The sequence below is a fragment of the Xenopus tropicalis genome, chromosome 3 (genome assembly GCF_000004195.4).
Source record: "Xenopus tropicalis strain Nigerian chromosome 3, UCB_Xtro_10.0, whole genome shotgun sequence".
Lineage (NCBI taxonomy): Eukaryota > Metazoa > Chordata > Amphibia > Anura > Pipidae > Xenopus > Xenopus tropicalis.
In genome coordinates this window covers 79389834-79412683 of record NC_030679.2, presented here as the reverse complement: position 1 = coordinate 79412683, position 22850 = coordinate 79389834, and the positions used below count along the sequence as shown (strand labels likewise).

Genomic DNA, 22850 nt, shown 5'->3' with positions numbered 1-22850 from the left:
AATGCATTGCAACATTCCTTGAAATTCGTGGTATCTAACAGTACGACTGATTTTAATTTCCTTATATTTTAAGATGAACAGATAAATATACAGTATAGTATACCACAGTATACAAAAATGTTCCTTTCTTTAACTACAACAAGAATTGTCCACTGTAATTGTGTCAGCTGTTATAGCTGTAATTGACTTCTCCAGAAAAAAAAAGGTATCTAAGAGACTCTTTTCCTTTTCTTTTTAATGGCTATGACAACATATGGTTTCCTTTCATTGTTAAATTTACCTTGAGGTAATGCAAAGTAATTTTCAAAGTGTTTATTTGCATGCAAATGAGCTGGGTTCATTTTTTGTTCTTCTATTCTTTTTCAAGTGTTAATTCTTCTTGACAGGTTAAGTATACAATTGTACAGTATAAACAACCTACACTTAGCTATAATGGTTTTAGAGTTTTACCTTCAATAAGCTGGAAAGCTTGCAGAAAAAATGAAAGTGTGTGTAATTGAATGCAAACAAGTTATGTGAAGCTAATTTAAGCTAGTTTAAGTCAGATCTATGCTAATATATAACGATGGGGTGTACTTTTTCTCTGCAAATCACAAGAACTGATTTATAATACACACATTTGCACCAGATACCTATTTGTATCTTGTGGTTATTAGGAAAGTCACTGACAGAACATGAAAATATGAATGCAGCTTGTAAATAAAAACCAGAAACAGTGTAGTCCATAGTAACAGCATGAAAGCCTCCTTTACCACACATGGTTTTCATTGTAGATAATGGTCTCTGTGAATGTACTTACAAACAAGTTCTTGTTCTACAGTATGCGGAATAATTGTTCTGTGCTGGATATTATGGTAAGACCTAAAGTGACAATACACCCACTTATAGAGTGTTTATACTGTGCAGTACCACAAAGAGTTAATGCCAACCATAGCCTGGGTCTGTATGTTTGTAAGAGGGTAACATTTCATCATCCTGGTTAAATATGTCCTGGAAGAAAACTTACATCTGCTATGCACCAGGACTTTTAGGTAGGCTATCTAGTCGATAAAATGGAGGGTATCCCAGGCTTTGGACTCTTTTTTTAGACCTGCAATTTAGGAATTGATAGTGTAAGGGCAAGATCCTGTAATCATTCACTCTAAAGGTGGCCATATAGGGGTAGATTTAAGCTGCTGATGTGAGTCCTTTAGACTGATTCAACAGCATATTTGCCTGTGTATGGGGACCCCTGTCAGGTCTCCCTGATCAATATCTGGCTGAAAATTGTCCAGGTGTTGATCAGGCAGGTTTGATTATCCCCTCGGCTCGGGGACCGCATTGGCTCATTGATGTGGTCCTCGGCCCAACAGCTATGCCCCTGATTGTAATTTGATGGCCCTAGGGCCAAACAATCAATTAGCCCGATAAGGCCCACCCAATCTTAGAGTGTATGGCCAGCTTAACAGCAATAGGCTAAGGGTACGTAGCAGAACGTAATTGAGGCTGGTAGAACAAAAGGTATCACCCATCATGGATAGAAATAACCCAAGAAGGGTCATCTATGTGATGGCACTGTTTTCTGAGGCTGAACATTATGGGGCAGATTTACCAAAGCCCAAATTCGAATCCCGAATAGCAAAAATTCGTATTGGAAACGAAAATTTCGTTGCCGTCCCGACTTTATCGTATTTTGCGCGACTATTTCGTCGCCGTCGCGACTTTATCGTATTGAACGATCGGAAATGGTGGAAAAACCTTTCCAACTTTGCATGATTTTGGAAGCCTCACAGAGGAATAAATGCCACTCTGCAGCTCCAACCTGGCCCAAGGAAAGTCATGATACTGAAGCTTTAATGAATCCAAAACATTGGTACTCGGCGCAACAATACGATTTTTTTGGGAGGGCGACGAAAAAGTTGCGGAAAATATATGAAAAAGTCGCAAAATACCGATCATTACGAAAAAAACACATTCGGACGCATTCGAAGCATTCGTGCCTTAGTAAATCTCCCCCTATATCTGTAACTTCTATGAATTCATATATTATGTAGCATTTGGAAATAAGAGCTGTGAATGCAATAGAGGGAACCTGTTGATGAGAGTTTGTTGTGAAGTTCCAGTAGTAAAGTAAGTAAATATGTTTTTAGGAAACACTGGTTCCCACCTAATTGACGATTTATAAAGCATATGTGAGTATCAGGTTGGAAACACTTTTTCTTCAGTACTAATGTGAGGGCCAAAAAAAAGTGAGATAAGTCTTGTTATATCATATGTACAAAATAGTATTACATAAGAAAAAGCAAAAGGAAATAAAATGGATTGCAAACTGGTGGCTGTTTAGGTGTCTCTAAAGTTTAACACCCAGTATTGTCATTCAAAGTCTGGAGGCCACATCTAGAAATCTTAGGAATTTGTTCATAAGCCGTAGGGGCTGCTCCAGTCTCCCAGTGCAATTTGTAAGAAAAGGAGTAACTCCACTGGTCTTCTGAAGTCATTTAAAATGTTTCAAAAATGTAGAAAGCATGAACTTCCTATCATCAAGTAATACTGCTTGTCTCCATTATGACAAAAAAATCATATTTAAAATCTATTTTTACAGTAGATTGTGTAACATGTAATGGAGAACACTACAGAGGTCCAATGGATTATACAGAATCAGGAAAAGAATGTCAGCGCTGGGATTTACAGAGGCCCCATAAGCACAAGTTTCGCCCAGAAAGGTAAGGACATGCTAAGGGTAAGGGAATGGGGCACATAATTTTCTATTAAGGTAAGGGTATCATTTATATAGCATTTTTCACTCTCATAGGACTCAAAGTGCTTTACAGGAAGTAATGCATTAGTCACATGTTAGAATGCACACTACTTGCCTGGTATTGGCCAGCGGGAAGAGGCACAGGTATATTATCCATTATCCAGAAAGCTCCAAATTATGGAAAGGCCATCTTCAGTAGACTTAATCAAATAATTCACGTTTTTAAAAAGGATTTCCTTTTTTTCTGTAATAACTTGTACCCAATACCAAATAAGATATAATGAATCCTTGTTGTAGACAAAACATTCCCATTGGGTTTATTTAATGTTTAAATGATTTTTAGCAAACTTATGGCATGGAGATCAAAATTATGAAATAATCCCTTATCCAGAAAACCCCAGGTCCCAAGTGTTTTGGATAACAGGTCCTATACCTCTTTTTTAGTTGTGGGACTCAAAGTGCTTTACAACAAACAAGGCTGCCATTATAGGTGCACTAAATATGCTGGGCCACCAGGAGATTGCATTACTTTTAGGGCTCTGGCACACGGGGGAGATTAGTCGCCCGAGATTAACTCCCTGTTCGCGGGCGACTAATCTCCCCGAGTTGCCTACCCCTGCCATCCCACCGGCGAACATGTAAGTTTGCGGAAATCGCGCCGCCGCGTCTGCCATCCCGCCGGCGACTTACATGTTCGCCGGTGGGATGGCAGGGGTAGGTAACTCGGGGAGATTAGTCGCCCGCGAACAGTGAGTTAATCGCGGGCGACTAATCTCCCCCGTGTGCCAGAGCCCTTACAGGGTTACAAGGAGTTGCCACAATGAATCGGACCAGGGTCTTTAGCCATAGATCACACATCAAAGGCTGATCACTTAAAGGAGACATATTGGATAAATGTGAAAAACCCTAATTTTGTAGGCAATTAGGAATAATATATGGTGCTGGTTTCACTTTTAAATACAATGACATACTGCAGCCTCTGTAGACTCCTGTAGGTTCTTTTCCCCAGGGACCATAACATACAATACAACTGCACCTGCACTGTACATTGCCCGGTGCTTTATTGAGAAATCTTCCCTACTTGAGCTCTAAAAATTAGCCAAACCACATCAATTCTGGCACACAACTGTGGGTGCTGGGAACTCAGCAGGTACAATTGATGGCAGGGGTATGTCATACATTTACAGAGCAGCATGAACGCTTTCTCTGCCTTCCCTAACAATACACTTTTTATAACCCAGACATTAGGGTAGTTGCAAATCATGTGCTAAGTGTCCAAAAATTGCTGATTTACAGTAATTCAGGTTTAACTTCTTTAGCAATAATTGATGCCATACCAGAGCACTCATTATTTTCAAGATAATGGTCTGTTTGCCAGGCTCAGTGATTGAAGCACATAGGAAACGTTAACCTTACACAGTGCAATTTTAAATTAAAATAGAGTTTAAAAAGTGGAAATTATAAAATTACAGCATACCTTTAATAAACCAAATTGTGATTCTATTTTACCCATTATCGCATTTCATGGGTTGTAGCCATTATAAATTTTAGATGTGCCAGTTACACCTTTAAGTCATCCCACAGCTGCTTCGTTTCTAGCAGAGGCTTAGAATATTTTTTCAGGAAATTAGTTACAACATAACATTGGTAAAATAATATGTCTAAGCAACCGGCTGCATCGCATAATAACAGGCTTAATTTCTCTCTAAAAAAAAATTACATACTGCAAAATATTAGCCTTGCTCCATGAAGCTTTGCAGCTGCAGGCTCCTAGGAGTGAGTCTGTCATGTCTTGCACGGATATTTATTATACTAATAGTTTTCATTTTAATCATTTAAGTCATTACATAGTAATACAAAGCAATTGGAATAAATCCTTTGTCTGTAATGTCTCCATTTACACTGTGCTGCTTTTCTATAAAAGAATAAAAGGCACATTATTATTTTACGGCATGTGTTCATAGCAAAGATGTATTTGCATTTGATTGCAAAAAAAATTTCCCCACCTTGTTTACTTAAATCATCAATAAAAGAATAAAAAAGACACATGATTATTTTAGAGCATGTGTTCATAGCAAAGATGCATTTGCATTTGATTGCAAAGAAATTTCCCCACCTTGTTTACTTAAATCATCAATGCCCACCATTTCATTGTTTGAAATAAAGAGTGTTTGGCTCATCACAAATGTACAATATTTATATTTTATTTGAAAAATGGCAAGTACAGTTTAAACTGAGCAGTCTCTCTAGGGCACATCAAGACTGACTGTATTGTACTTTTTTTAGCTTTGGTTTCTTGAGATGCACAAATTCATCTGAGCACAAATTATCTTTATTTTTGCTAAAAATACTGGATTGTTTTGAGTCCAACATTCCAGTGTTTCTTCCACAAATGTAATGGTCATACCCCTGCATAATTCAAATGTAACAGTCATGACAGGGTGTTAGTGTTAGCCTGGAAAATATATTATACATTTATTCATTGGTCACATATTAAGTCACATAATTTAGGATGATTTGGAACATAACATAATAAATAAGTTCTTTATAGATGTCTTCAGATTTAGACCTATTGTTATGGATACCAATAACAGTTTTACTGGTATCTTGGATCTCATGATTGTTTGTGAAATTTTTGTCATCTGTAAGCCCTCAGATAGAGCAACTATTAAGCAATTTCATCAGCTGAATTCCTTTACCATTTTGCTCATTGTATGTGCACCTAAACGTATTACATTAACTTAAATAACATGGTATTTGTGCCTACTGTTAACTACTAAAGATCCATATAAATTTAGATGGTGTTTGTAGATAGAAGAAAAGAGGTAATATGCCTGGAGCTGCTAGCACAGCATTTCCATTAGACATACAATTAATAGGCTGCTGCCCAGGGGCATAGGGGCACCCTGGTCATTAATATATACATCTAATGTATGCAGTCACATTTTTGAACTGCACATGGAACATAGGTACAAATATGCACAAGTGACTTAACACAAAGCAACCAGTTAACAATAGACTTAAATAGGTCAAGCATAGGGCCAGATACAATTCAGTGAGGAAAAAAACCTCATGGCTTATCACATTAAGGGGGTGATTTATCAACGACTCCAGTTTTTTAGCTTTAAAGCTCACACAAGTAGAGTTATGGTTCAAAAACTTTAATGTCTGGTATGTATTAAGTGCAAAAAGCCCCAAAACTTATGAGTTTCTATAGAAGTCAATGGGCGTTGTCCTAGGCAAAGCCACACCATATTTTCAAACTCTAATTTTTCAAAATTTTCAAGTTTGTAAACCTGAAAAATATTTGAGATATTTGAGTTTTTCAAATAAAGCAACTCACCTAGTGAATTTCTCAAACATGATTATTGACACTACATGCCAGAAGTTGTGCCATTCAAACATAAATTCATTTAAGAAAAAGGGGTAATTTGCATCTGCAACAGTAAATTGTGTGCAAGGCACAGCACATGTCATTTAGTGGTCATCCATAATTTGATTTTGTAGACAATTGTTGGTAAAAGCATGGTGATTTTCATTCATTTTAGAACTTTGCATTTGCACTAGCATTCATACATGAGTCTTATAGACTTTTGCACTGAACTGTGAGTTTATGTTTTTTTCAATATACACAGATAATGTCTCATAAACAATCAGCAATATCAGACCCTTCAACTAATGGTTAGTCCAGGGGGTATAGGTGGCACAGTGGGGCACTGTCTGATAACCAGTTTAATATATGTTTGTGTGAGGGTTTTGTGTATGTATATGTGTACAAGGAGTAGACATTTATTTTGTGTAAATAGTGTCATATTGGTTCCAGGCACTATGGAATTGGAATCTCCCTGTGAAGGGTTCTAGAGCAGGTCCTCCTCTGTGGCACTTTGTGCAATTTGAAAACCAGACAGGAACAGGGAATTTTCATTATTCACTATACAATATATATATATATAGCTTAGATATCAGAACAAATTCCTAGTTAACCAATATACATTTCTGTATTACTCAAAAATAGTAAAAAAACTATTTCAATACATTAAAAACATTAATGATCCCTTTTTAATAAGCCTAATGTGTTTCATGCTTACCCAGCACTTAATCTTATGCACTTGGAGGTAATTTCCCTAGAAAGGCTATATAAGGGAGAGCAGTGTGTCTTTTCCTCTTTGGCTGATGTGAGAAGAAGAGTGAATGACACCAGGAGCCTGAGGCTTGCCACCTTAGTGAGGTACCAGTAAGTCTACAATTAAGTTAGCTAGTGGTAGGTTAAACCTATGAAGCCAGCTGTAGGTGGCGAGAGTCATACGCCAGCTAGTTAAGCAACTGAGACACCAATGAGGAAGGAGCAAGTGCCCCTGCAGAACCTCACCGGACAGGAACCCAGTGAAAAGGGAAACATGCACTAGGTAAGACCCTGAACACAGACTGACCCCTGTAGTTATACTGGTGACTGTAAAGTGTTCCTGTGTTTACCTGCAAGACTGTGTGGGCCTCCAGTTTATTGTCCTCTAAATGTGCAACTGCAAGTAACCACTGATCTGTGATGGTGGTGTGTACCTTAAAGGGGTTAGTTCAACCAGTTATTACTATCTTTGGCACCAAATTATGTTTATAAACTTGCTGTGAGGCCCAGTATCAACTAATTACACAACTGTATCATCCTGTATTTACTTTGTCAACAACATGTCTTTCATCATTAATTTTATTTTGTTACAAAAATATATGTATAAAATGCTGCATTTTTTCATGAATGGCGTTAGACAGAAAAATGAATGCATTATGGACCTAGCACTATCTACCATGGTAAATAATTGTTAAAGAACTGTGCTGTTCAAATAGTAGATTCCAAGTTATAATTTGAGAAATTAAAATAAATCATTCTATAAAATCTGCATGGAAGCAGCCTGACTCAACACCTTAACAATACCTTAATTGGTATCCCCGAAGGTTTCTTTGCACACAGCAACTTTATACTATATGTCAAAGTTTGCCTCGGGTGCTACCAATTTTCTCACATTTTAACAAGAATCTCATGCGCCAGCAACTCTAAAATCAAGTCAATTTTATACAACACTTGCTATGACTAGCTTTCTTTTTTATCTGTATTATGTGATGGGAAATTAATTTGTTCTGTACAAAGATCACCAACCTTGTTTATGATTTTAAAAACAATATTACATTATACAATGTCAGTGAGCAAAATACATCACTGATTATTAATAATAGGAATAACCTTAATCCTTTTATTGCTCAAGTAACAAGCCAAAAATTGCAGATCTCATTAGGAGGAGAGAGGTTAGGCTTTCCTCTTGTAAATATCAGCTCTGCTAATGATCTTGGAATGCCATGCTGTGTTCATGAAATCTGTACCTAATTGTATGCTTTAGAAATTGAAAGATGATCTCTGTCAGTCATACATGGATGACACATGGATATGTTTCTGCTGCATTTCCAGATATCCTAACAAGGGGCTGAATGATAATTACTGCCGCAACCCTGATGGCAAGTCCAGGCCTTGGTGTTACACTCTTGACCCTAACACCCCCTGGGAGTTCTGTGCAATTAAACCCTGCGGTGAGTTGATAATGTTCTTTAATTATTTTTTTTTTTGTGCCTTATCAGAATGAAAAACTGTAAACAGATCAGGAAAGAAACAGTTGTTGCCAATCATTACTGCCAAGAAAAGTATTAAAAATTTTGAGCCTAACCAGAGTCAGGGAGTGATTAAAATGTTTAAGACACAATTGTTCTTGTCGCTGTAATGTATCATTACAGAATCACCCTAATACTTGAACTTTATGGGGCACATTTACTTACCCACGAACAGGCCGAATGCGTCCGATTGCGTTTTTTTCGTAATGATCGGTATTTTGCGATTTTTCGGAAAATTTCGCGACTTTTTCGTTGCCATTCCGAATGTTGTGCAAAATCTGGCGATTTTTTCGTAGCATTAAAACTTGCGCGAAAAGTCGCGCCTTTTTCGTAGCCATTCCGAAAGTTGCGCAAAATGTTGCGATTTTTTCGTAGCGTTCGCGCCAAGTACGAAACATTCAGATTCATTCAAGCTTCAGTATGGTGACTTTTCTTGGGCCAGGTTGGAGCTGCAGGGTTCCATTGAGTCCTATGGGAGGCTTCCAAAATCATGCTAGGTCTGAAAGTTTCGGCCGCCGCTTACGAGCGCTCAATACGAAAAAGTCGCGACAAGATACGAGTGCATTGTAATGGCTACGAAAAACTTGCGTTTTTTTGCGCAAATCGTATTGGTAACGAAAAAGTCGCGACAATTTCCGAAAAGTCATAAAGGCGCCGAAAAAAATCGCAAAAAATACGAAAAAGTCGCAAAATGTTCGTTTTCCAAACGGAATTTTTCCAATTCGGTTCGGATTCGTGGGTTAGTAAATGTGCCCCTAAGTGTATAATGTACCCCCTATTGTAAAATATAAATTCACCAAGGAGTTCCATGATCATATAAAAGTATGAGGCCATGTTCTTTTATACAGGTCATGAAACTCAGTGGTGACTTCCTAACATTTTTTAACAGGGGCCACATTTTTAATTCTAATACACAAGTTTCAGTGAGTCATGTGAAAAAAATTACATCACTAAGCACTGATTATAGCTACTGATATCACCAAGCACTATTTATAAGGATATAATTTACAGGACATTAATGGCTCTTGAGTATTATAAAATTATTAGACATCCAATAATGGTAATGGAAAGGGTAATTTATCTGCAGTTCATCACACTGACATTTGGTTGTACAAATAAGATCAATTTTCAGTGTTTTTCTTCAGATCAATGTCTCCTCTCATTGCATATAAAGAGGTCAGAACAGCTTTTGGTCGGGATATAACAATTGGTTATATGTTCCAATAATTGACTGGTACATTTGCATGCAAATTTAAGAAACTATACCTTGGAACATGCTTTAGTTAAGTATTTATGTATGCTTAAAAAAAGGATTCTTTTATAAAAAAACAAAAATAATAATATTTATATAAGCCATTAGCTGGATAGTCTTTTATAACACAAAGATAATGGAACAAGTTTAATAAATATTTATTTATGTGTGTTTTTAACTGGCAGAAAGTCCTTTTCATGTGCTCATGTGTTATAACTGCCACATATATTTAGCTCCTACCCAGCTGGCCAGACTTTGCATGTTGCTGAAAGCATATTGTTAACTTACTGCTGAGTGACATATGAAATCATGGGAAAAGGATGCTGAGCCTACTCGCTTCATTTTGTAACAGGCTTTATATGTAAATCAAGAATTATAACATCGTTTTTGGTAATACAACATGGGCATTTCTGCAGCTATTTCTGGTCTCTACCTGTAATTCTGGAGACATGTTTACAAGCAGTAATTATAGGACTTTTTTAATCCTACACAATAACTCTGTTTAACATTGCTTTTCAGACCACCTAGCTAGATAGCTTCATTAGTTCTTTTCAACACTCCCTAAGACCTTGTCTGCTGTGGGTCATAGGTACTACCTATCACTTTCCTACAAAGAAACATTTTTAACTTTTCAAGATCACATTTGTATTACATTCCCTATAAAACATTTGTGAATATTTGTAGTGTAAATGAGACCAAAAACAGGCTGAATTCATGGGACACATTCTATACACATAGCATCGCCTTACCAAAAAAAAAAAAAAATAGACAAAAAAGATGTACTGCAAAGATTACTGCTTGTATATTCCTTTGTCTAACAGAACCATGTATTTAATATCATTCAGAGGCATATAACCTATCCTGCCATCCAGCTGATTGGGTCTTGTTAAACCTCATCAGTGCATTATATGGGATAATTGCTTTTATGTGCTGTAATTAAAAAGAAACCAAACAGAAAAATCAATAAGGTTATAGTGCAGTTAAAATGTCCTGTCCCTCAAACACTCATACCACTGCCTAAAAGCCATACATTGATTGTGGGTTCAGACCTGCAAATTACTTCTTAAAATATATGTCCGTTCAGCCTATTATGTGTACAGGTATGGGACCTCTTATCCAGAAACTCTTTTTTGGGAATGTTACAGGAAGAACACCTCCTATATACAACATTTAAATATAATTTTGATTATTTAGGTATGGCGATCAACATTACTGAAAGATCCTTTATCTGAAAACAGAAAATGGATGCAATACCTAAGGGCTAAGAACTGTTCTCTAGCAAAAGCCATGTAAATACATCACCTTCTGCCATGAGTAGACTTTTGATTTATTCAGTTAGCAGTGAGCCTTTTGCTCTTTTTGTTCAATAATAAATATGATTTCTACTGTTAATGCTGTTTACATTATGTGGTCATTAGGCCAATTTGGCTACACAAACAAGGAAAAAGAATGGCTCAGTGCAGAAAAACTTTAAAAGCGCTAACTGTAAATTGCTTATAGTGTGGGTGTGTAAAACCTCAGGCTCATCACATAAGGAGCACTCCCTTAAACATCAAACAGGTAGCTCACCCAATAACTTGGTTAGCCTGGGTGTAAAAACCCCTGACCCTCCGCTTCCAATTTTTCAATAATGAAGCAAAACTCTAGAGAAGTAACACACTCGCCAAAAGGGTTCAGTGGCCTAGGTGCAGCGTCCCGAACCTGTAACTGGAGATGTAGTGTGAAGCAAAATTGTAGTAAATAGCATGTACTCCTTCTGTCCCTGTTAAAACAAGACCTTTATTCAACGAAACGCATCAGGTCATGTTTGGTTTTAGATTTATGGAATAAAGCCCATGTTTTAACAGTGGCATAAGGAGTAGGTGCCATTTACTACAGTTTTGTTTTAATTTGGCTACAGACATGGTGAATTAAAATCCAAATATGGGCCCAGATTTGAACTTTTGGCAGTTGCCTAAAGAACCATATTAAGTGATGGAGCACATAATTGATTCATGAGGATGATCTGTGTGCATTTACAAACATAGTAACCTGCCAAACACATTTACCAACATGTATGACTCCATTTTGAAATCTGCAGAGTGGCAATATAGTACCTAAAGCTATGTGATATAAACAGTGACAAATATGCTAAAAACACACACACAAATCAGAATGTGTTAAAGACAGAAGAAATAAATCTGATAAAAAAGATTGATAAGGAATGATAAACAACCTATGTGTATTCTGTCAATGTATAAATCACTGATAACAATAACTTCTGTACTTGTATAACACTATTTAACTATTTATTCAGGCAGACCAGTTTTCATCAGTACTATTATAAGGATATATTCCAATTCCAATATCCAGCTCCAGACCAAGTGCCGTCTGTGTGCTACTATGACTCATTTCTCTTCCCATTAGTCACAAATGTTGTTATAGATCTGAGTGTAACCTTTATAGTAAGCAGTGTCGCGTGGGAATTCTAAAATATGCAAGAAGTTATCAACACTGTAAATGACCTAAACTCTGTGTGAGTCACTCAGCTCATTGCAGTTTTTGTTTGGATTTCCTTAAAGAAACCAAGTTCTGTGCAATGAACATTAGATGCTTTCATTGTTTGTACAGTCGAGACATACATTTCTATTCACTAAAGATAAACAAATTTAAATTCAATCTAGGCCCACATCTAATGCTCAAAAAAGGCATACTTTATGGTGAACACGTGGCACCAAGTAGAATATCCAGTAAACACTTCCTTTTATTATATTTATTTGTCATAGCTGTCTGGCATTTATTAAGATCAGGTAGAGACGGCCAAACAAAACTTTGGACTGCAACAGGGATTATAGTATAAACTTATTTTTTTACAGATGGTGCTACATTAACTATGAAAACAACTGTCTCTTTATTTTGTCACGCATGACTATTTGCTGGATTTAATAAAATGTGGAGTAATTCTCCTATAACATGACTATGGAAGGCCAGAGGGATTGCTACCTATTTACTTTAACTTACACTGTGCAAAACAACCATTTTTAAAAGAATCAGACAGACACCATTATTTTTATTTGGTAATCCTGGCTGCAGCAAGTTTCATGAATAAAACAATTGTCCATATTACCATTCAGCAAAATAACATTTATATAGTATAACATAGCATCTTGAACCCTACTATTACTAATCCCTAAACGAACCCACCGGGCAAGTGGTCCCAGCCCGGGATTATAATTTACAACACTGAATACAAAACCGTGTGTTGTCCTTCCTGAATTCTACAAGCCTTATTAAACCTTTAGCCACCAGTACTCTGACAGCTGTCTTCAAGGGACCCTATACAGCTAATCAAAACTTAGGATAATTTCACCATTTACCATGCTTCTCAGGACCATCCCCACTGCTATAATAAAACCAACCTAATGCAGTGCCTGTAGAAATACAACTAGACTACTATAGATCTCCACCACTAAGGCTATGTAATGCTAGACAGTTCGAATATCAAACTCCCTTTTACTGCTCTATGACCCTAACCACTTGCCATCCCTCCACCAGTGGCTGCCTATCCCCCTGAGCTCCACATAATGCCCCTCCTGGATGTTTAGGATTATTTTCTCTGATACAGAATAACAAGGAAAATAATGTTCAGTGGTGTCACAAATCTCACTTCTCAACACATTTTATAACAATAGCAGAGAGTTTCAGAATTTTTTTTCATTTCAGACCTTTTTTGAACATTTGGTCACTCCACCTTTATAATAACTTTACAGATTTACAAAAATATGGTACCATCAATCATCTTCCTGTAGTTTCTGAAACTTCATGATTTGTGATCATAACATTTAATTGCATTGGCAAATTACAAGATATTTTGTGATGATTTACTTGTATATTATCCATATTTTAAATCCGAAATTTATAATCTGATTTTATCTCCTTCTATCTCTGAAGTGTGTCCAACACTTCAGGCAAATCAGAAAATATACTGCATATCTTCTGTAACAATATCTGCACTATTTCATCTTTAATGGTGATGTTAATGCTGTGGGCTCAAATTCCTGTCATGCTGTTGATGTTTGAAATGAAACATGTTCAAAAACATATATAGCACATACTTGTCAGCCCTGTTCCTATCCTACCCATACTAGAGCAAAGGATTACAATCAGTCTGCATACAATCTGTGTAAAATGAGTTTTTTGAAAGGCCCACTGTCGTCGAAGGACACTGTCAGTTTACAGGTAAACCCACTGCTGATGAGACTGCCTCTGGTAGGCCCTTCTGCTATCCAAGAGTTCTTGATTTATATCCTGCTGTATGGTTTGACCTTGTCCTATATTGACACTGTCTTCCATGTACTATTGTCTGGATTTTGACATTTTTCAAGGTAAACGTCCTCTTCCTGGACTTTTACCTGCCAACCTTCCTATGAACCCTGCTGGGGCCAGTACTTTTCATCAGCCTTGCCTTGTTGTGCTTTAGTAAATGTGCCTCCCTTTTGTTAACCCTTCATGTGCCCCGTTAAATTATTTTCTTGTTCGCTTCACACCTGCTTGTCTGGCTGTTTCCCAGCTCAGCCTTCATCTAGTGTACTTCCAAAGCAAGAAATTGATTTTTTTGGGTACACAAATATGAAATGGAAAGAATGAAGAAAATGAAGTAAAAGTAACAGCTTTACATAGTGACCTGTTAGCTGAAGATGACATTGTTTTAAGAATTTTAATTTTGACAGGTCATGTTTTAGGAATGAGGAGAAATTAAAGTGCTACTCATGCCCCTCCGACTTCATGCATAATTTACAGTATTTTTTATAACCAGTACATACCTCCCAGCTTGGGGTCGTTGCCATTACCAGTGACATTCAAGCTGAGACTCTCCAGCTGCTGCTAAACTATATTGCTAAACTATACCTATCAGCATGTTTTCACAACCAAGGGAAGTCATTGCATGCTGGGAGTTGCACATCAGTAACCGCCATTTTTTAAAGGTCTTTTTTTAAAAATAAAAGGCAATCATATTTTGTCAGTGAGGTTTTGTGACATAGGTTCCACCTTAGGGCTCTTACAGAGAAGCTCTGCAGTGGGTTTTATATGTGGTAGACTGTATCAGAAAACATGAGTTAATGCAGCTCATTATTTCCAGCTGAATTTACTTAATGAGCTGCATGGAATCACAGCATTCCACCTAAGTTTGTCAGTTCCATATGGTGAGTACACCTGCCAATGAATATGTAGAAATGATGGCACAAGATATTTGTAGATGTCCATAGTTAATCTCCCACAGCACTGGTGACAAAATGCTTTAAATTACTTTGCCATTGGTGTCTGTGTAAAGCATTTGAATTGCAGAAGCAGCAGAAAATGCAGAAGAAGACAATTTTCAGTGGTTAAGCATTTCAAATGTTTTACTGGCGACAATTCACACTAACACCAATAGAGTTAAACTAAAGTTTTGTCATCTGTGCAGCAGGAGGCACCAAAACGAACCATGTGCCATTGACGCTAGACTTAATGAACTTCACTTTCGCTTGCAGCAATGCAAATATTTCTTCACAGTGAGGGCAGTAGGGTTGTGAAATACCCTGACGTGATTTTGTGATAGTAGATTCCATTAACGCATTTACAAACTGATTGGATGACTTTTTGGAAAAGCATGATATCCAGAGCTACAATAATCTCAAGATATGTATATGTGTTGGGGAATATACAGTATACTGTATATGTACGTGTGTGGGGGATTGATTGAAGTGGTTGAACTTGATGACTTTTTTGTTTTTGCAATTTGTATTTTATTGAAGTTTTTAAATATGGAAAACATTGCATAGAATATGGTGTGCATCACTTAACAATATTGCTGTTTGTTGCAAAGAAAGAACATGGTTTTGAACTATGACTATCATCATCATCCTTAGCCATTATTTAAGCGAGAAAGGAAGCCCTGAAGCTATAAACGCAGGGGCTGCATGACAAGGGATCCGAATGACCAGCAGCCAGATTACACTGGTTTATGTTTAAAGATTGGAAAAATCAGATGCAGCTGTGATTGGGTGAGAAGCAGTAAGTTAAGGAGGGGGAAAGCTGGGCCGGGGGGTGGAGAAGGATAGGGATGTGATGTCACAAAAGAAGGTGTTCACTTCCTATCTTCTGAACAGGTAGAAACATCCCACCCACCCTCCCCTCTTTTTTGCATATTTTGTAAGATGCCAGGATATTTTCTTCTTTATGCTCTCATATTATCTATTAATAACAGAATGTGAATGTTTTCCTATATGCTCTGTTATATTGTGGTTTCGGTAACACTATACAGTATGAATGTGAGAGTCTGCATGGTATTATTTATGTTAAATAAAAGTCAAATCCTTGATCCAGGGAATTTTCCGATCGCCAGGTGGGGTTAGGAAGGAATTTTTTCCCTCTTGAGGCATAATTGGCACAGGCTTCAGGCTGGGTTTTTTGCCTTCCTCCGGATCAAAACAGTGGATATATGTTAATGTATTTTAAGTTGTTTCTGTCACAGCAGCGGTAGGACCTTGCCAGAGTACTGCACAGGAAATTTTAGGAGAGGGAGAAAGGAGCTTCTCTCCTTTGACTGCACGGTGGGTTGATTGATACAGACGCTACTACTGCTTGTGCTAGGTGACAGCCTGCTTGGATTTCCTATCATCAAGGCACTGCAGATTCCGGACTGGCAGCAGGGCTGCTGAAATTCTCTCATGGTGGGAGATGCAGCTCCTGCTGGTAGCAGAGTTTGGGGCCATCCTCTCTGTAGGTAGAGGCAGCCTAATACTCAGTGGTGGATATAATGACATAGTGCTGATCTCAAGTCTTCAGTAAGGAACAGCAGAGCATAGTAGCGATCTCTTATGGAATTCTGGCTTTGAATATTGCCTTGGGGTGAGGCTGGCAAGGTCCTATTTATTTGATAAAATGTAAATAAATGCTGTGGCCTCTTTTTACCCATTTCCGGCTCCTGGTGTTTTATTAATGTATGTAACAATGGGGTTCAGAGGGATGGCTGAAGGCGAAGGGAAATTGAGGAGTCCCCTTGTCAAGGAAAACCTTTGTGATCATTGCATTGCCTGCTTCACTTAAAGTCAGTTTTTATTGAGTACATAAGGACAGAAAGATTGAATCAGTAAATCCCACTGACTTTATACTGTCATGGCATATACAAAATATATAGTTCGGATGTTCTATTATTTGCCCATATGGAGCAGTAAGCAAATAATGGTCTGGCCACTAGAAAATAATGACTGGAATGCTAATGGCCTTTTAAAATCTTTCAAGAAAAATCATGTTAAATATACATGTTCATTTAGCAATTGTATAGAGTCAATGAGTAGAAAATGTCTTCTTGCACTTAAAAATACATTAGAGCTGTCAACAGTTCAAATCACATTGAATATTAATGAAGCTACGTGGTGGGCCATTTACCTGACCTTTAATAAATGTTTCCTTTTATAGTACACAGCATTGTCAACAATACAGATATTACAAAAGAGTGCATGAAAGGCCAAGGTGAGGGGTATCGTGGAAGTGTCAGCACAACATACAATGGAATTCAGTGTCAGAGGTGGGATTCTCAGTTTCCACACCAACACAATTTTACTCCAGAGAACTACAAGTGCAAGTAAGTGAATGCATGTTACCATAAATATATTAAAAAAAGCAGTTGAATGGCTATTAAACAAAATGGAACTGACCATGTCAATAACAAATTGTGCCTAATTAACAATGAAAGTGGTATCATTAGTGATGAGCAAAATTTTTCACCAGGCATGGATTCGCAGTAAATTTCCGTGTTTTGCCATTGGTACATTTTTTCATGAAGCTGCCGCAAAACATAGCCGTGGAATAATTTGGTGTGTTACCAAAAAAAGTCCCGCGTGTCAAAATAGAATTGTTGTATGCGTCAATTTTCCACGTTTCGCAATTTTTTTGCCATTTTGCATACTTTTTGGCAAAGTGGAACAGGACAGATTGGCTTATCACTAGTTATCACCTAATCATAGGTATATATAGGATAGGTAGCAGAATTACCTATAGATGAACTGAGTGATCAATATTCTGTGCACAAGACCTGTTAGAAAATAATGTCAGTTGCATGTGACATTATAAAGGGGTATTTTCTTATACTGAAATGTCATTATGTAATGCTATGATTATTTTGATTAATTATGCTGTTAATTTAGAGGGATACTTCAACAACGTCCTATCAAAGTAGCAAAATGAACAATTGTAGCAATGAGTTGAAAAATATCATCCTGCCTGCCCCAGCCTCTCTACAATGGCATGAGCCTAACAGACATGAGTTCTTACAAAGTCGAGAAATAAGATAGCTGTGCCCTGACTGGTAGCCTCGTCTGCATTTCCTAAGGCACTAATACTATTGGTAGTACTTGTATTGTAGGATTCTAACTTTTTACGACATCCTACAGGCATGCATGCCAGATTATACAGTACATGTCAACAAACAAGTCTCTCTGGCTGCAGGGCAGAATATTTTTGGAGGGACAGATGGACTCCTGTATTAAAGCTGTATTATACTAACACACTGTAATAAAGAAAAGTATAAAAGAGCAACCTTTTAAATATGAGCTCCAAAAGACTTCATACAGTAGATAATTGATCTAAGAAGAATCCTTGGCCAGTCCTGCCATGACACTATTATTTAGAAGGAACCTAAAAAGAACCCATGCCTATGGTTATTACCCAGTTTTGCAAATAACAGCCTTTGATATACAGCACTATATATTGTCAAGCTAGTTTGAACTGCAACTTAAAGTAATATAGAATGCACATACCAACTCGCATTCCCAACCGAATACTAGTTCACATGCAGGGGATGTTTATTAAGCTGTGTAAAATTATTTAGTCCATAAAGAAATGCGTAACAAGTGGTGTCCCTACATGTAAATTAACACCATAAATCACAAAAATCACAAAGATCTAATTAAGATATTTAATCTGCGTAAAAAGCAAGGAAATTACACAAATTGTTGTGTGTGGTTTTTTTTTTTTTTTTTTTTAATCCCAAGGCAGCACTGTTTGGTGCAGTGGAATTTCACATGCATACAACCATTACTACACTTAGGGGCACATTTACTAATCCACGAATCCGAATCACGAATGGGAAAATTTCGGAAGATCGCAAATATCACGAAAATGCTTACGAAAAAATCGTATTAGTCACGATAATATCGTATTGGCGGTCCGAAAGTCACAAAATTTTCGTACCAAACAATTGTAAACAGCGGTAAAACCTTTCCAATTTTTTCGTGCAAACGTCCGAAAAAGTCGTGCGGCGTACGAAAAAGTCGCGTGGACGCCCTGAAAAAATCGGCAAAAATACGATCAGATCGTTCGCATGAACGCTCGAGCGTTCGTGCTTTTTTAAATGTGCCCCTTAGTGGTATATTTATCATGCTGTGTAAAACATTACCAGTGATGTTGCTTTGGTTTTCTAACTGTTGAAATCTAATTGCTGATTGGTTGCCCTGGGCAACATTACCAGTAATGCATCACTCCACTTTTTACACAGCATGATAAATATACCCTTTAGAAATATAAGGTATCATATGGTGTACATTGGTAGGGATGTGGACAAATTTGGTGTATTTCCTCATAATTTTTTTTTTTACAAATATGACCCTATTAAGTTAAAACTCAGCACATCTGTCGATGTCGATATTTGATTTAAAAACTATGAGTGATATATGTAATAAACAACATTCAGCTGGCCATGCATGTACCAATAAAATCGTACACAACCTAGTTTCGTATGATTTTAGTCAATCGGACACGAAAAGTTAATTTGCACATATATTTTGTATCAGACAATATCCATGGGGGACCTACAATGGAAGTCACTTTTGTACAGTTGGTGTCAGATATTTATGCAGCAATGAAACGATAACAAAGGTTTTAGGAGCTGTAAAACAGATGTAGGGGAAGCAGTTTTTCAATATAACAATATAATAGCAATGCAAGTTTTCTTTTATTACAGAATATTGGTGGGATAATTACAAAATTAATTTCTAAATGTTATTATTTTGACACATTTTCTTATCAAAACATCCATATTTTATATAAATATTGTTTACATATAGTTTTTCTTAAATTTGTGTTGCTTTATCTTTGATATTACATATATATATACACACACACAAATTTCTTAATTCTGCTTGGGCAGAACTGGGTATTGATGCTTATCAGTTATTTTTATGTAGTGCCAGGGGACCCAAGGGATAGAGCAAGGCACAGGTCAAGGAGACCTTAACCTCAACAGGTCACACCCTTCCTAACCTTTTTAAGGAGTAGATTAGGGTTGGTTGCATTGGGATAGTTTGATAAGAACATTGGTGGGGTCACAACCCTAAGATTCTTATCTGAGCAGGAATCATGGGGTGTAAGGTTGGCTCTAAGGCTAGAGATTGTGATGATAATTCAGTGACAAGTGTGGTTGTTAGAGAAAGGGGATTCAATTGCGGGCAGAGCCAGGAATGGATAGCTCAAATGCAGCCTTCAATGTTAGCATGTTACTATTAAAGTTTGTTGTCAAGGTTAACTGATTGTAAATACATTAGGCTGCAGAATTTTTAACCCAAAACAGTTATGAGTCTGAGTTATGGTTATGATTTAGGTAAATATGCAGCTTTTAAGTAAATAAAGGGGGAAAAATGTTTTTTATAGAGGGTATTACATTGACACTGCCCTTGTAATGACCATTGTAAAAATGATCAGCTAGAACTCATTACAGTGTCTAAAACCGTGTAGTTATCAATGTGCATATTTGCCCCACCTCAATACAGAGATTTATAAATATATGTTGCACCATACACACGGCATAAACAAAAATGTGTGCCAACCTGAACTGTGTTTTTAGGGACATTGCCACTGCCTATATGAAAGCTCTAGGATTGTGTACCCAGACCCCTAGACTCTATTCTTCTCTATCGTGTTAAGTAGTCGTTAAATCAAATTTAGTCTGTGCTAACGTTTATTGACAACAGTGTGTTGTTAGAGAGGTAAGTAAACCAATATGGTTTTATATTTTAAACATGAAAGGGTCATGCTGTGAAAAGCAACCTAGATTATAACTTTTTTTAATAGGTCTAATGTTGTGGGAATTTTGATCTTTAGTTGCACTTTGCGGATGAAGTCTGCTGAGATATTAGGCATATATATCTTTCTCACACTTTGCAAAATGGAAATCACACTTTAGTAATTGTTTTTCTAGCCTACATACTGTGAGTGGCTTCATGCCAGTGGATCTATGGGATTATGTATTTCAAATAAAACATTTTTTGACACATTATATCTCTCTGCACAACGTAAAGCAATGAACAAGATAAAATATGCTAAAGCCAGATGTTTATACTTTATAGTCACCTTTGAAGAAAAAAAAAGAAATACTGGCAGCACTGCCAAAAATTCCTTTCAGTTTTGTATGTCCATTTTTTTTTTTTGTTACCGCAGTGAGGCAAGGCAGTAAAATAAAATACATTGAAGCCTTGATGCTTTATTTTGTAGCCAGATATAAATATCATCATGCTTTCATTCTGTTCTTGTTACTGTGAATTATATTAATCCTGCTAAATCTAATTTTTTAAGAATGTATTCCTTCAATGTATTTTATTAACTGTTGGGTAGGCAAGTACATCAAGCACTTTTTTATCATGGGACCAATTAGGGATTTAAAACTACCTGTAAAACACTTTCCTATTTGTGTAGAAAGATTAGACTGCCATAATCTTATGCATTACAAATGTCTGCCTGGTCCCTGCAGAGAGTTGTAACCTGCAGCCTTACAGTAACTGAACAAGATCTCTAAACACCACTGACAGCTTAGGCTTTGCATTTCATAAAAGGACAGGGGCCTAAGGTTCAACATGCAAACCACTTAGGGACATATTTATCAAAGAGGTGAACTCCACAACAAACACTGACCATGTTCTATATATTTGATCCATTTATTGTGATGTTTGACATCTATAGGAGGGATAGCACCACTGCACTGATGCACAAGGTTCAGCTGTGGACTTTGTATTCCTGTAAATTGTGGTGAACTGTGTGTAAACCTTTTGATAAATGTGCCCCTGGGTGTCAAGTTTATTTCAGAAATCTGTCATTACTATACAAAGATATACTTCAATATGCTATAGATATGTCAAATCGTTTGACCTTGCCGATCATCAGCTTTCTTTAGAAAACGAAAGATATTACAGGTATGGGACCCATTATCCTGAAAGCTCGAGACCTGAGGTTTTCCGGATAAGGGATCTTTCCATAATTTGGATCTCCATACCATAAATCTACTAAAAGATTATTCAGACTTTAGATAACCCAACAGGATTGTTTTGCTTCCAATAAAAACTAATTATACAGTATCTTAGTTGGGATCAAATACAAGGTACTGTTTAATTATTATAGAGAAAAAGGAAATCATTTTTAAAAAACAGAATTATTTGCTTATAATGGAGTCTATGGGAAATGGCCTTCCTGTAATTCGGAACTTTCTGAATAATGGATTTCTGGATAACAGATCCCATACTTGTACCAGAAATTGAAATAAGACTGCAAATACTGACATTTGGTCATGTATTATTGCGATTTATAATATTCATTACAAAACATATCATTGTGAAATACATATTTGGATGTTACATATCACAATTCCTGTATATCCTAATAAAAGCCTCATGTGAGAACCAGTGTTATCTCTAAATAAGGAGTGTCTCCTGATCCACCATGTACTTCTGTCAAGTTTTTACTTGAAGGGTTGAATCTGTTTAAACTTTTTATATTGTATATGTATGCCATACATACAAGGCAAAGTTAGGCATGAAAAAAATAGGTAAATGGTACAGGTATGGGACTCGTTATCCAGAAAGTGTAGAATTAAAGGATGGCATAGACTCCATTTTTTTTTTTAATTATTTCCTTTTCTCTGTTAATAGTAACTCCCAACTTATCCCAACAGCATACAAAATTATCAAATGACATGCTTCGCTATTCCTCCTATCATATCAGCTCTCTATATATGTTGCGTATATTTCTAATATAAGAAATTTGCTTGTGATAATTAAATTGCACAGACAAAAATAACAAAGCTGTTTAAACCAGTGACTATAGGAAATATAATAAATAATCAGATATAGAGCCCTATATTTCACAGAACTTATCTGTGTAAATATTTGTATTTATTAGTGCTGCAGCTTTTTCCTCACATTG

At 36.7% G+C, this 22850-nt stretch overlaps 1 protein-coding gene across 2 annotated transcripts in view; it reads left to right on the top strand.

Annotated features, from left to right (window-relative positions):
• Nucleotides 1-22850, top strand: part of hgf (hepatocyte growth factor (hepapoietin A; scatter factor)) — a 79625-nt gene that overhangs the window by 31041 nt on the left and 25734 nt on the right. The window contains exons 6-8 of one of the 2 annotated variants that reach the window (XM_031899028.1): nucleotides 2585-2702; nucleotides 8193-8311; nucleotides 17082-17247. In XM_031899028.1, the coding sequence (XP_031754888.1) occupies nucleotides 2585-2702; nucleotides 8193-8311; nucleotides 17082-17247 (403 nt within the window). Of the gene's footprint in view, nucleotides 1-2581; nucleotides 2703-8192; nucleotides 8312-17081; nucleotides 17248-22850 lie in introns of both variants that reach the window. The other variant, XM_002933096.5, reaches the window with a different exon arrangement.